This window comes from Rhineura floridana, chromosome 13 (assembly GCF_030035675.1).
Source record: "Rhineura floridana isolate rRhiFlo1 chromosome 13, rRhiFlo1.hap2, whole genome shotgun sequence".
NCBI lineage: Eukaryota > Metazoa > Chordata > Lepidosauria > Squamata > Rhineuridae > Rhineura > Rhineura floridana.
The window spans coordinates 37,446,345-37,462,124 of NC_084492.1; the positions used below are offsets into that span (position 1 = coordinate 37,446,345).

The following is a 15,780-nucleotide window of genomic DNA, read 5'->3' on the forward strand; positions in this document are numbered from 1 at the left end:
ATCTGATTTCCCACTATGGTTGTACATTATTATTTCCTCTACATTTTAAGTGTGTGCTTCTTCCTTGGGGTGATCATGGTCCCCCTCTGTTTTCACTCTGAGGGGCAGATTAGGCTGAGAGATGGTGAATAGTCCATGACTTCCCCAAAGAATCCTAGGAAGTATAGTTTCCTCCTCACAATTATAGTTCCCACCACCCTTAACAAACTACAGTTTCCCTGATTTTATTATAGGAATCGTGCTTTAAATGTATGGTTAATGTGCTTTCAGTTAATGGTGTGGACCTACCCTAGGTTTGCTCTGCATTCATTAGTGAACTGAAAAGAGCTCAGTGGTAGGGCACATGCTTTGCATGCAAATGTGTGAAATCCAATCTCTGGAAAAGACTATTGCCTGGGATCCTGGAGAGGCAATGCTAGTCCATGTCAGCAGTACTGAATTAGATAGTACCAAATGGCCTGTGTTGGTATAAGGCAGATTCCTTTGTTCCTAAAAGAGGAAAGAGACCCAAGGGCCACAGTGACTTCAAAATCTATTTATGTATTTATTTACAACATTTATATACTACTTTATTGTAAAAAACCTCAAAACACTTTACAGAAGGACTTAAAACATGGGTAGATTTGTCAAAACAAAACATGTTTTTAGCAGGTGCCAAAAAGAGTACAATGAAGATGTCTGCCTAATGTCAATAGGCAGGGAGTTCCAAAGTGTAGGTGCTGCCACATTAAAGGATGTATTTCTTACAAGAGCAGAACAAGTACTATGTGGCACCCATAACAAGTCAAGCACACCTTGAACTTGGCCTGGTAGCAAATCAGCAACCAGTGCAGATTACAGAGCTGAGGTAGTATGTGCTGATAGGGTCTCACTCATGTCAGCAATTGTGCCACAGCATACTGCACTAACTGCAGCCCATGTCAGGTTGTGCTGCATGGAGATATCTGTGACCTTGGTTGACTGGCTGCCAAGATTTTTTTAGTTTTAGTTAGGAACCCTGACTGGTTGTTGGATGCTGAGTTTTCTGTCTTACTCATAGGAATCTTGTTGTGATTCGTATGGTATTGCATTTAGGAAATCATCACTGTCTTTTTTTTTTTCTGTTTCTATTTGCATTTCATTTACCTCCGATCTCACTCCCTTATATTCACAGAAGCAACAACGGTGGTTCCATGTGGCCAGCTCAACCCCCTTAAGCCCACATGTTGTTTGCATGACAGTTTGTTTCTTGCCCAATAGTGGTAAGAGAATTCACATACTGGGAAGTGTGGCTTCAGTTGTTGTTGTTCCCAAGCTACTGCCTGTGAAGGTTGACCAAACCATGTGTGTTTTCTCCCTGTCAGTTATAACTCACTGGAATTGGGATGGCTGTCAATGTGAGTTTATAGCAACCCACAGGGTTGGTAGGAAAGGGTAGAGAATCTTCTTACTCATACCTCTCTGCAATGAAGGGTCAAGTCTTTAAAGAAGTTTAGAGCAGCCATGTTAAAAGTTAAGCTGGGCAATCCAGGCAGGGGGTTCCCAACCCTGCTTTGATATTGGTATCTTTGTAGAGGATCCCTAGTTAAGCCTTACCAATAGCACAATCCTAACCATATCTACTGAGAAGTCCTGTTAAGTTCTTTGGGGCTTAGGCCTCATAGAAATGTGCTTAGCCTTCAGGTACATCCATCTTTACTCCTGAGCGTTCCCATCTAACATTTCCACAACACTAGGCTCCCTATAGTGGCTATAGAAGTAAACCCTTCTTGCCAGAAGCAAGTAGGCTAGATTAAATGCTCCATACCCAGGTTTCCTAAGCAGATGAGAAGGAATGATCTTGTCACTTCAGCTGGACCTGGGAACATCCTCACTTAGCTAAGATTTCTATCTTAATTCCCAATTAGATTTTTTGTTTGAGTGGTATGCTCCAAGCAACTGTGGTTGATGCTTAATGTATCATGCTTAATGATGTCACTTGGGCCTGCCCCATGACATCACTAGGGCCTGCCCTGAAATCTCCGGGTTTGGGATGCTTCTAACTTGACAACCCTATTTACAATATATAGAAATAAATATACACAATAAGTAAAGTAAAAATAATGTCAAATGTTTTACATAAAAACAAGAAATACATACAGTATCCATATCCATAAACACAATATCATTATAAAGTGAGAGCATTGCAAGGCAGCATAATGTAAAATCCCAACCAACATAAAACACACTTTTCATAGAACCTCTCACCCAATCTCACTCTCACCATTCATTCCACCCAACCACTACAATTTCACTTACCATATAAATTATTAACCACAAATCACTCATACTCAACAGTATTATAACCCACATACCAAGGATTGCTCCTAAGCATGCCCATGTATGATATTCTCCCCATAGCTTAGCTGGGAGGGCCCCAGTTCTGTGTCAGAGCAGTCACTCACCTTGGTGGGTATAAAACTACTTCCATCTAGGCATTGCTGTGAGATGCTTGGAAGTGCCCCGACCATCAAAATTGTGTTTGAGGTGAAAAGCATATGCACCAGAAATCAAGCTAGGTGTTATATGGGGTGGAACTTTCACAAGGGAGCACTTTCAAATAAGCAAATATATGTCTTTGATAGCTGTAGTCTTATTTGGATGGTGAATCCTCCTGCTCATGATATCCTTAAACCCTTTGAGTTTAAAAGGCACACAGTGGTACATGATGCAGTGGGTCATTCAACAGGTCATTTTGAAGCATTTCATTCTGTGGAAAACAGATCTGTGGTGCCAAGTGCTTATGATGTCTCTGAAGAAGAATATTCCTCCTGTGTGTATGTGATTTTCCATAAAAAGCTTCAAGCTAGTGGCCGTAGTTATCTAGCTGCTTAAGATTGTAGCAGATCTTTGTAACAGATTGGGTTTTTAGAAATTATATTCTGTCTTTATGGGGGTGTCTAAAAAGCTTTCTCCCTACCCAGATGTAAAATCAGAAATAGCTTTGGGGTTTTCCATTGTTATTTAATAGGATCCCACAGTGACACAGGAGGGGGATGTGGTTAGATGTGGGACTAGCAGTAGATTGTTGTCTTCCTCCAGGGCGTGGGGGAGTGACCATCCTGCTCCCCCATCCCTTCCTGCACACAGAGGGGACAAGATACAGCTGATGTGGACAGAACATACGCTTTCAGTATACTTTCTTCTGGCTGGAATGATGATACTATAAATGGCTGGGAAGCTTTGCAACAGGCTGGTCAGCTGCCAGTATATTCTAATAATTCAAGTTCATAATGTTACGTCCCACAGAAAATCTCTGCCGTTTTAGAGGAAGAGATTTTACATTTTTAATTGTAGGATGTATTTGCTCCCTACAAACTCCAAATACATTTTCAGGAGAGTAAGAGAAAAGCCAATAAGTATTTTTATTTTATAAAAAAACAAAAAGTTATACACGTGTGTGTGTGCGCGCACGCGTGCTCCCTCCCTCTCTCTGTATTGGGCCCCCACAGCAGAATGATCTAAATGTGGTTGCTAATTGCGCCTAACTGCATGATGTTTATTCACTGTGAGCTGCTTTAATACTTGGTTAAATTTTTAAACCATAGTAATCTATTATCCCTTTTCAAGGCCTCTCAGAGAATCACAATTCTTTCCTCGGCTACTTGTGCTGTTGTATGCCTAAAATGTGGATACTTCTATTGGATGGTGCTTAGAAGCATTTCAGATCACAAATATCCCCTTAGATGCCAGAATGAATATAACAAAGCTAATTCCTGCTCCCCATCCATTACATGTGGATTGGATATTGCACTGTTGCTTATGAATCAAGTCTTTCAGTACCATTCTAAAAAGGCTAAAATGCCAAAGAGATGCACTTTAAATTAATAGTTTGGACAATCTCTTAGTTGAAAGTCTGGCAGCTGCCATTTTGACTTCAGGGAGTGCAGGCAAGTGTGTATGTTTTTTCTGTGGACATAGGTTTTGATAAGTTCTGTTGAACGCCCTCTGGCACTGTAAAATTTGCTTAGCAAAAACAGCCTTGCTGATTGCAGATATTAGATCATTGTGAAAACCCCTTATTTTCCTGTCTAGGATAAAGATAAAGTTTCTCTAACCAAGACTCCAAAATTGGACCGGAGTGATGGTGGCAAAGAGGTGAAAGAGAGAGCTACAAAACGGAAGTTGCCTTTCACTGTTGGAACAAATGGAGATCAAAAAGATTCGGATACAGGTAAGGAACTGTTTTACTACTGATTTTTGCAAGCCTTTCTGGGAGCCTCTTTGGCTAAAGAGCAAGATAGTAAGTGCTTGAAATAAGTTTATATTGCCAAAATGTGATCTCCTGTATTGAGCAGTGCTGGAGAAAATATCAAGGTCTGAAAACAACCATCCTCAGCCTTGTGTCCTTTAGATGTTTTGGACTGCAACTCCCATCAGGCCCTGCCATGACATTCGTGCTAGATGGGGCTGATGAGAATTATAGTCCAAACCATCTGGGAGGCATTAGGTTGGGGAATGCCATTCTGAAGAAAGGCCTTCCCTCTGCATCAGCTCTCCTCTGGGTGCCTCTGTCATAAGTGAGGTGAGGAGCAACTGAGGAGAGGGCCTTCTTGGTGGTGACACCCTGTTTCTGGAATTCTTACCTCAAGGAGGTTTGTTTGGCACTTGTTTTTGTTTTCTTTTTGGCACCAGGCAAATACTTTCTTAGATTATCAGGCTTTTCATTCTTAAATTGTAACAATGTTATTGCTTAGTAGTTATCTGATGTTCTGTGCTTTGTAATATTGCTATTTTGGTATGTAGTTTTTATTGTATGAGCTGTCCTAGGAATATTTATATTGAAGGGCAGCACTGAAATTTTACAAAGAAAATGCCAGCCCAGTTGGATCAATAGGAAGTTTTGGCTTCATAGGTGTCAATTGCTTGTTTTTAATTTACTACCAAGAAAGCTCTTTCTGAGTGGCATGTTAGCATGTGCATTTGACACACTGCATAAGGTATCTTTCTTTCTCCTCAAAAAGCTGTCTTTCCATTCTCTTTAACTTGTATTGTTTGTGGCCTTGATAGACACACTGACTGCCCTAAATATTGCATGCTGTACGGAGTGTAATGTTTTGTAGTAGTTAGATCCTCTACTCTTTTGAGCCCTTTGAAATGCAAAGTACTGAATTTGCAAAATTAGTTTACCTGGCTTCTCTCTGTGCCATGTCTCATTTTCTACAGTGACACTGGTATAAACTGTACAGTGGGTCCTGTTGGAAATGGGAAGCTAATTTTTTAATTTACAGATGGACTCCCACTTCCAAGAAGCAGTCATTGCTTAACATTTGCACACCTTACGCAAGTACCTAACCTGTGCCAGAGATATCAGCATGGTGGTAGTCAAAGATTAGATACAGCTGAAAAGGTGATGATTGTTTGTTTTGTGGGCAGTGGTTGACTGTTTACAAGAGAAGGGAGTAGTTCTAATGTGGTGTTTTGATCCATTTATAGTTGTGGCATGCTTCAAAGTTTTTGTTTCTGTGAGGTTTTTTGATGACACTGTTGAAATGCACTAACTAAGGTATACTAGTTCTTACCGGAGGAAGGGGGCAGTTTACACTGCTGTCTTCTGTTTTGGCCTATACCAGCCTTCTTCAGTCTGGTGCCCTCCAGATTATGTTGGACTACAACTCCCATCATCCCTGATTATTGACCTTTCTAGTTGAGGCTGATGGGAGTTGGAGACCAAAACATCTGGAGGACACCACATTGGGCAAAGGTTGGCCAATACAATATACATCCTTTATCAGGGCTTTATCAAGCCAAGCCACCTACCATTTTATGTTCCTGGTTAGAGTGTTGGACTATGACCTGGGAGACCAAGGTTCGAATCCCCACACAGCCATGAAGTTCACTGGGTGACCTTGGGCCAGTCACTGCCTCTCAGCCTCAGAGAGAGGCAATGGTACACCCCCTCTGAATACCGCTTACCATGAAAACCCTATTCATAGGGTTGCCATAGGTCGGGATCAACTTGAAGGCAGTCCATGACCATGACATGACATCAGAAATTCAGTCACCAACTGCTTAATTTCTAAAACAAGTTACCTTACTCTATTTCAGAAGCTTTTCTCTAAACTCAAAAGTACAGGGATGGAGTTGGGTGACCTGCATGGAAGCCAAGTGATGAGAAAGGAGCTAGTCTACTATCTGTTCTCACAATGGCCAACCAGATACTTGTGGGCTTTGGCAGCCATCTGGTTCGCCATTGTGATAACAGGATGCCAGAGTAGATGGGCCTTTGGTCTGTTCCAGCAGGGCTGCTCTTGTGCTCTTATGAGGGTACTGTTTGCTCACATTCTGTATATTCCAGCTCTCAGAAAAACAAATTCTAGGCCTAAATCCTGATAAAAGCTGTAGATGAAATTAACCCTGCAGCCTCTTCCAGTGAAAGTGAATTTCACTGCAAGTGAAATTGGGTGGTCCTGAAATTTGAACCCAAAAGCCGTTTATAATGCTTGCTCTTAAACAGAGTGCTCTTTATCCTCTTCAGGCTCCATGTTAACTCTGAAAGCAGGGAAATTTTTCCTGTTGTCAGGCTGAACAGCCTCATTATGACTGAGAGTGCTAATAGCTGCAAAGTTTATTGATTGATTGATTTATAAAAATATTTGTATGCAGCTATTTCATTAAAAGCATCAACATGGTTTACAACATGTTTAAAACAATAACCATAAAAATTTTTAAAACCCATTAAAAATACAATAAAAAGGTAAATTGTTGCGGAAAAAACATGTTAATTGCCTGCAAAAATGTGGCAAAACAGAAAGGTTTTCAGCAGGCGCTTAAAAGTTAAAACAGAAGGCACCTGTAAATCCCTGTTGGCAGATCCTTCCAGAGAACTGGGCTGATGACACTGAAGGCTCGATTTAGTGTCGATGTTAAATGAGCCTTGCCATCTCGGAAGACAACCAAAACCGCTGCTGCAGAAGATCTCAGTGATTGAGCTGGAATATAAGGGTTCAGGTGGTCCCTAAGATACTGTGGACCTAAGTTGTTTATTTGTAAATTCATATAAGGACCTTGAACCTGGCTCGGTAGCAGATGGGCAGCCAGTGACACATGTTGTTGGCCGTATGCTCCCATGAGCAATCTGGCCACTGTATTTTGCAGCAGATGGAGCTTCCAAACCATGGCCAAGGACAGCCCCACATAAAGCGCATTGCAATAATCCAGCCTCGAGGTTACCAATGCATGGACTACAGAGGTCAGGCTAACCCTGTCCAGGAACAGCTGTAGCTGATGAACCAGACAAGCTGGTAAAAGGCGCTCCTAGCCACAGAGGATACTTGGGCCTCTAGTGACAAAGATGTATCCAGGAGTACCCCAAGGCTATGGACCTGGTCCTTCAGAGGGGGCATGACCCCATCCACAACAGGTAACCTGCCTATCTAAAGTTAGAGATACTACACACCCAGTTTTTATACAGTATTCCACCAGCAACACATCTCTTTTTATAACATCCTTTCCATAAAAAGGACCTACCCAAAAATGAGAGAAGAAACCTCCTCCCTGGATGGTGGCTGATTTTCCAATAATTTCTTTCTCGGGGTATCTAAATGGATAAATTTCTCAGTTTGCATGCAGGTTAGTTTCTGAAGTGCTCCAGATGCTCCTTGGGAACCAGAAAATAATGCTAACATCTTTCTTCTTCTTACATAATTACCTAGCATGTGTTCTGCAGTCTTCCCCTAGGGTGAGCTTGGTGGCAGTGAGGGTGGTCACTTGGCATTCAAATGCCCCCAGCAAGAGGATGAGAGAAAACTACATTTGTTGGTAAATCAGCACATAATGGTTCAGATAGCTTATACCATACACAGAGCATTCCAGCAAACACTTTCTCTCCCCCCCCCCATCTCTATTTAATACCATCTCAACTACTAAACTTCTCTGATTTTTGTTTGGTTTCTTGGGGTGAGGCAAAACTATATTTTCTGGTATCTCTCAATTTACAATTCTCAGGGATGCTGAAAAAAAGTAAGCTACACTGTTCTCTCTCTCCTCCACCCACCCCGGGCCCAATACATTTGTACTATGTAATCAAAGCAATATAGTGCTTTGTGCCATCTAACCACAGTGCAGCCCCTCTGCCAGTTTATGCTGGGTATCCAACATATAAATGGTGGGCAATACATGAAGACTGTGTGTGTAGATTGTCAAACGTTGTTATTTTTACCTGCACTGACTGAGAAGCCACATTTGGCCCCATTGTATTGAGTGCAGCTGCCAAAGTGACTACAGATGACTGTAATCTTTCCTGGTGGGAATTGTAGTCCAGAACCTCTGGAGAGCACCAACTTCAGGAAGGCTGCCACAGTGCATCCTTGTTTGTTGGAATGTTGCTTCTGTGATTCAGTGTCTCCAAGGGTTTCTTTCCCCCGCCCCCCAGTGTAAACATTGCTTCTAAATATATACAAAGTGGGAATTAGAAAGTCTCACTTGGTGTCAGATTTTCTCTAATAATCAGAAGCTGATGAAGCCAACATGTATACAGGGAATCAGAGGTGTGTTCTAGTCATTGTAAACTAGTATGTTAGTCTTATTGGTCCTCAAAATGTGAGGTTGCCAACACAAACACACACCCTTCCCAGTCCATGCTGTGTAGGGACCTTGTGCCAATATTGTGTTATGCTCCTTGTTAATATTTTTGTAAGCTTTCTCCTTGGGGTGTGTGTGTTAAAATAGATGAACAGGGATCCACAATTTTTGCTTCACCTTGGTAAAGGTAAAGGTATCCCCGCACTTGTAGTGCGAGTCGTTTCCGACTCTTAGGGTGATGTCTTGCGACGTTTACTAGGCAGACCATATATATGGGGTGGGATTGCCAGTTCTGTCACCTTGGTAGCCAAGCCAAAATCATGCTTGCTAGGAAACTGCCTCTCCCCTTATATCTGACCTCATGAGGTCAGAAACAGTCCCTAGTTCCAAATTTGGAGCTGGAGAAGGGGACAAAAATAATATCTGCAGTTGCATCAGCCTTCTACAGCCCAGTGTAACTGCAGCAGCAGGAATGACACCTATGGCCCCACCTTCAGCAGGTGAGAGTTTTGATTCTGGGCCGTCTGAGTCTTCTTAGTGCTGGCTCCTAACAATTCTGAGCCTTCATCTCCAGCTTAGAACTTGAGTGGGGGTTGGAGTTTTTGCTATAGTTATACTTCTGTGTGCAGGGCAACTGCAGGAATTACTCCTAACCCCTCCAAGCTGGACAGGAAAGCTGGGATTTCTCTGATCATGCTAACTGGAGGGTGATGGAACAGTTGCCAAAGCAAATGGAATTGTGAACCCCTGGAGATGCAGACAAAGTGGTGTCCCATTTCCTTTAGGCTCCAACCTCCACTCACCCTAGAAGAGGGAATAAATGTTATGACTCCTCCTCCCCACCCCAACTTACACTAACTAAAAGTCCAAGTCCTTAGTTTCCCGAACTTAAGGAACAAGCCTTCATGACAAATCAAACTTGTGAAATAATTGGGCATGTGAGAGTGAAGTGCTTGGGCAGGATTTGCCACCTGAGTTTATTAAGCTCCTGTTTACATGGCTGGTTAACAAATCTCAAATTCACTTTCACGTCTGATTTGTTTACAAAGGGGAAATTGGTGTTGATGCCATATGAGAAAAAAGGGAATACCCTAGGATTAGAAGAACTCTGGGTGGATGTTTTTTGGAAAGCTGCTCTATATGGCTGTTGCTGCCAGTGTATAAATAAAGTATGATTGCACTTATGGCCCAGAAGTGGGTCTGGTGTTCTGCCCTTTGTTTCCCTGAGGTTACACACAGTTTCCTGTGTCTGGATTACCTTCTTCCCATCTCCACTCATGTGATAAACTACAGCAGCTTCCAGATCCCTTTCCTCGTTGGATGCTGCAGTTAGTCGGTATCCGTGCTGTTCAGTGAAGATGCTCTTGAGGTCCCTCCCGCTCCCAAGCTTGAGTTGAAAACTATAGGACTCATGGGAGGGCTGGTGTGTTGAGAGGGAGAAATAAGCAGCTTTATTATTCGGCTACATTATTTGCATCTAAGTGTGATTTTTCAAAAGCAATTTCTCAAAATGTTAAACAGAGGCATTTTCCCCACTTGGATGTTTCTTAGCATTGACATGTAGAAGAAGATGGCCTGCACACAGTGTTCAGGCTTGCATTACGCTAACTTTTGTTCTTCTGTTACTTATAGTAAAAAAATCCTGCTCATTGAGCCTGCTCATGTAGTCAGGCTCATAGAATCATAGAGTTGGAAGTTACTTCAGAGATCATCTAGTTCAACCCCTGCTAGTGGGGAAAAAGCACACTACTACAGCATCCCTGATAGGTGGCTGTTGAGCCTATTGTTAAAAATCTCTTAACTAAGGTGAGTCCACCACCTTCCAAGTCAGTCAGATTTTATTGTTTGTAGCCAATGGCTGCTACTATTTAAATCACAAAAAACAAACAAGACAATCCAAGAGTTTGCTAAACCATAATCATTTTCAGAACTAAATTATCAAAGTATAAACTTCCTCATATTTAGATTTTTTTAAAAAAAAAAGCTGGCAGTTGGCACTGTGTTGGATCAAAAAAGTAGATCATAGGTTTTTCTGCTGCTAGTGCATATAAAGCTGCTCTATACAGTAGATAATAAACCTGCCTACATCAGCCAGCAAGCATCTAGTTTTGAAATCATCTGATTGACCTTCTAGAAAATTCAGAAATGAATAGATAAATCTGTCTTTACGTGAATTGTATAAAGTGAAATACGGATATAGTGTACAATGTCTTCAATTCGTCCTGTTCCACATACACCAAGACAATCATTTTTTTTGACCTATTGAAGAATTTATCAGATATTCTATGGGGATAGTATGACTCTAAGCTTAGTTTCCCCTAACGGGAAAAAAGTTTATTCATATAGACAAATAGCCCTTTTATGGTCAGATTTAATTTAATATACTAAGCTGAAAACTTAGAATTCTTCATATATTGAAAGTCCATTATTTTATTGACTACTTTTATATCCCATCTTTCCTCTAAGGAGCCATACATAGTTCTTTCCTCCACCCTCTGTTTTATCCTCACAACAACACTTTGGTTAGGTTGAGAGATAGTGGTTGGCCCAAAGTCACCCATTGAGTTTCATGGCTAAGTGGAGAACTGGGTTCTCTTGGCCTTTGTCTAACACTTTGTTTTTTTTTATTATTAATTTTTATTCAAATTTTCAAAGACAAAAAAAAAACACAAAACAAAAATAATTAATAAAATAAAATGTTGACTTCCGATTTGTCGCAGATCAGTTATAAGTCTACAATATATAACAATCCTGTCTCCTAAATTATATTATAAAATCACTTTCCTCCAGTAGTTATCTTAATTAATCATCAAATCTCATAAACATTACTTTATTCTTCCCACAAAAAGTCAAAGAGAGGTTTCAGTTCCTTGAGAGATATATCTTTCAATTTTTCTCCAAATAAACATGTCGATTAATCCATCTCATTCAAATCTGTTAGGTCCAATAATTTCAATAGCCATTCTCATTATCAATGTTAATTCCATCTTCTATCTTCAATAATCCTATTAAGTCCAATAATTTCAGTAACCATTCTTCCATTATCAATAATCCTATTGAATCCAATAATTTCAGTAGCCATTCTTCCATTATCAGTATCCCATAATTATCTTGTTGTCATAGTCATAATCCAAATAAATATATAGATTAATCCGTCTCGCCAAACCTGTTTGAGCCAATAATTTCAATAGCCATTCTTCCATTGTCAATATTAATTCCATCTTCCGTCTTCAATAGTCCTGTTCAGTCCAGTAATTTCAGTATCCATTCTTCCATTATCAGTATCCCATATTAATCTTGCTGTCATAGCCATAGTCATATAGTAAGAGTCTGATGGGAATTTCCTTTATCACAAATATTTTCTTGCCATCAATTCTGAATATGTTGCTAAAATATTGTTGTAAAGTCATATCTCTGTTCTTCTTTTTTACAAAATGTACTGGCTCAGCTCTTAAGAATTTTTCCATTGTCACATATCTGTAGTCCATTCCATAGATTTTTTCTATGTCAAGCTCCATCACATCATTCCAGTCCAAAAAATTATCCAAGACATTAATAACTTTATTATCTTCATTAATTTCTACAGAGACAACGTTGATTTCCAAACAGTAAACTTTATTTCTAGTATCCATAAACTCCAGATCTTTTTCCAATTTCACATTTGTTCCAATCTCCAAAGCTTGCATCTTCCCTTTAGTTTTTCTTTTTTCATCTCTAATCTCATCAACTATTTCTTTAAACTCCTGCGTCATTTTACTAAATTCATTTTTCATCTCCTGTCTACCCTGTCTCAGGGTTTGTTTCGTTATCTCAATCTCATCCATTATTTTCTGAAACATAATTTCTTCCATGGTCTCAGCCACTTTCCTGATTGCCATTCTTAAAACCACAAAAACAAAAATTATTTCAGTCACAATTGGGTTAATATTCCAGGCTTGATGAAGTCACAGTGTAGACAGTACAGCCTGCCTTATCTCTTATATTCAGGAATACAAAACAAATTTAGTTCCCAGCTTCAAAAGAGTTAGTAACGTCGTGAACAAGCAGATTCGTCAAAATGAAATAGACCAAAAAAAAAAATAGTCCCAGACGTATAATGCTCCAAAGTTCATAAATCAAATTTATTTATTTCTTTTCCCTCCTTGAAATAGAAATCCCTCTTCCGTTTATATCTTTAGAATGCACTTCCCGGCCAGCTTTTTGCAATAAAAACTAAGATAGGCTTTTTCAGTTTCTTTCCTCCTTAGTTTCGTGAATAACAGAGAAAATTTTTAACTCACCCAGCAGTTCTTATATAGCCGATTCATTGACAAATCTCTTTTTTGCTGCAACGATTTAAACCAAATGAAAAAAAAAATATAGAAAGAAGGATGCTTGCTTGTTTAAGTTCGTTTTCTTTGAAGAAAAGATAAACGTGTCACTTAGTCAGTTAGAGCTTGATTGCTGGCTGAACCTTCTCTCATAAATTAATGAGATCCAGTCCTCCCAAACAAAAACAGGCTTTAATGGTTAATCTCTACGTTTTTCCCTGCCCGGGAAAAAATCATCACCAGTCAAAAAAGAACGTTCTGACTGATTTATACTGAAAAAGTTTCTTCTGAGACGAGAGCTCGTCTCAAAAAGTAGGCACAAGCGAAGTCATCCTTCCCGGAAGTCGGTCTTTGTCTAACACTTTGAACTGCTACACCACACTTGCATCTTCAGCAAAAATAACAGCACAGATATTATAGTCAGAAATATCCCAAGCTAACATTACATTACAACCTGTTAGAACGTTTTGCCCAGCCTGGAATATTGCCAACTGGCTGGACATCTGGTATTTTAGTTCCATTCTTGAAGATGACTCCCAAAATTCTAGTTGTCATGATGTTCTCACAAAAATATTAAGCACCAAATATTTTAGTTGGAACAATGGATTGAGGCGTTCTGTGCCACTAGTAACCAGATTGTACTATCAGGAAATTTTTCATAATGTTTAGTCTTTCTTGTTGTTAGAACCCATTTGTTTAGGTCCTACCCTCTGGAACAGCAGAAAACAAATTTGCATCATCACCTATGTGACAGCCCTTCGATATGTAAAAATGACTATATTATACCTCTTCTCCAGGCTAAGCTTAGCTCCTGGTCTCCAGGCTCCTCACCAACATTGTTGCCCTCCTCTGAACTCATTGACCACCTTTAGTTAATCAGTTTCTTAAAGCTTCAGAAAGTGTGTGCTTCAAGCTCAGAAGGTGTTGTTTGTTTAAAGAACAGAGAGATGTTATATAGAATGGTAGAGAGTATCATTTTATTGATGCACAGAACTCCTGAGCCACTTTTCTGCCTGATTCTATTGTTGTTTTTTAGATCTGTTTGGGATATCTGTTACAGCATTCTGTGTTGTGAGGGGACAGTGCATTGTCTGCCTGAGATTTTCATCTCCTGTAAACCCCCACATTTTGCTCCTTTCATTTTTTTTCTTCCTGTGCTGCCCCCAGCAGCCTCCCAAACGTGCTAGAAACATTGGCCTCATTTCCCATTTTGTGCAAGTGTATTCTGCATATAATTATGTACACAGCATCCCAGGCAGAATGGAACAAGAAAGCAGAGGCCAAGAACATATTTTAGAAATCCTTTCTCGCTAAGGCAGCCTCAGGCTGATCTTCGGTGTTGTGTTGAGACAAGGGCTTGGGACTTTTCCAGATCTAGTCCGGCACTCTTCACTTCTCTAAATCTGGTGAGGGGGTTGTCTCAGCAGCAGAAAAGAGCAGCCGCATTAGAAGGACTTTGGAGTGACCCGAGTGGTGGTGGAGCTGCTGCAGTTGGTCAGCAGTGGAAGCTTCCAAAAATGCTGTCTCTGCTCTTGTTGGTTATATCTCCTGACTGATTTTTTGTGAGTGTCTGGCTGAGTCACGGAGCTGACTGAAGGTGCCAGACTCCTCCTCCTCCTCAAGCTGTATGCTTTCCTTCTTGCTGTATATCTATATTGTGTCATGTGGTCCACCTGTTTTTCTGCTCCTACAGTTTCAGGGATGCTTGCAAATGGTTGGCATGCTGCTAAAGTTAGGACCTGTTGAATGCTTTTAACTATGGCAAAGGTGCTCTTGAGTCCTCTAATTCTGGTAGTTGGGAGATGTGGCTATGGCCTTCAGGATTTTGATTGAGTAGAAGAGCATAGAGCCGGGGTGGGGAACCTGTAGCTTTCAGGTGTTATTGGACTCGATTCCCATCTGCCCCAGCCAACATGGCCAGTGATCAGGATGATGGCAGTTGTAGTTCAGCGACATCTGGAGGGCCACAGGTTCCTCACCCCTGGTATATATAGAGAGGCCTTCTTTATATTCAAGCCTTCAGAGAAGTGGCAGGTCCAAAGCTGGGGAGCAGAGCAGCTTCCCAAAACCACACACAAGCTGCCACAGTCATTTCTGCTCCTTTCAAATGAAGGTAGTGGAGGAGCTGCTGCTGGTATAGAGGGAGGAGAGAAAAGATCATGTAAGGGTGGCAGTCTTTGTGTGAAGAGCAGCACCTCTCAGTTTCCCTTCATTTCTGTCTGCCTAGAGGAGCAACCAGACCCACCTCCGCAGTTATTCATACCAAGTGAGTGTCAATTCATGACTTTCTCATGCTAGCCAGAGTCTGTGTTGTAGTGCTTAAGAATGCAAGAAGAGCCTGCTGGATCAGACCAGTGGCCCATCTAGTCCAGCATCCTGTTCTCACTGTGGCCAACCAGATGCCAGTTATGGGAAGCCTGAAAGCAGGACCAGAGTGCAAGAGCACTCTCCCTGTGGTCCCCAGCAGCTAGCCTTCAGAGGCATACCACTGCCAACGGTGGAGGTAGAACATAGCCATCATGATAGATTGGGGATCTTGGGCTGGAGAGACCTGAGATCATATCCTCACTCAGCTCTGAAGGGCCAATTAAAATTGATCAGGACTTTCATACGGATAAATGCTTCTTTTGTATTGAGAATGCAGAATGTGTTGCAATATTTAGCTCTTTCATTCTTGCAGCAGTACTGTGAATAGATTGTCATTCTTTCCTTTTTATAGAGGTAAAATGACTTGCCTTAGTTACTCGGGGTGTTCTGTGGCTGATCTGTCATAAGGTCCAAGTTCAACATTGCTGCCATTGGTAATCTTCTTGTTTTGAGGGGGGAAATGAACTCCAGTGGCACTCTCCCTACTGCAGTTTTATGGGGCAAAGGAAAGAAAGAAAAGATACTGTATTTCTTGCATCGATCAGCAAAAGATCTTGGGGGA

At 40.9% G+C, this 15,780-nt stretch overlaps 1 protein-coding gene across 6 annotated transcripts in view; it reads left to right on the forward strand.

Moving 5' to 3' along the window:
• The window catches only part of ANKRD11 (ankyrin repeat domain containing 11), a 195,842-nt gene that overhangs the window by 134,906 nt on the left and 45,156 nt on the right, over positions 1-15,780 (forward strand). For all 6 annotated transcript variants that reach the window (XM_061594504.1, XM_061594507.1, XM_061594503.1 and 3 more), the window contains one exon: positions 4,054-4,192. In XM_061594504.1, coding sequence (XP_061450488.1) covers positions 4,054-4,192 — 139 coding nt within the window. The remainder of the gene's footprint in view (positions 1-4,053; positions 4,193-15,780) is intronic.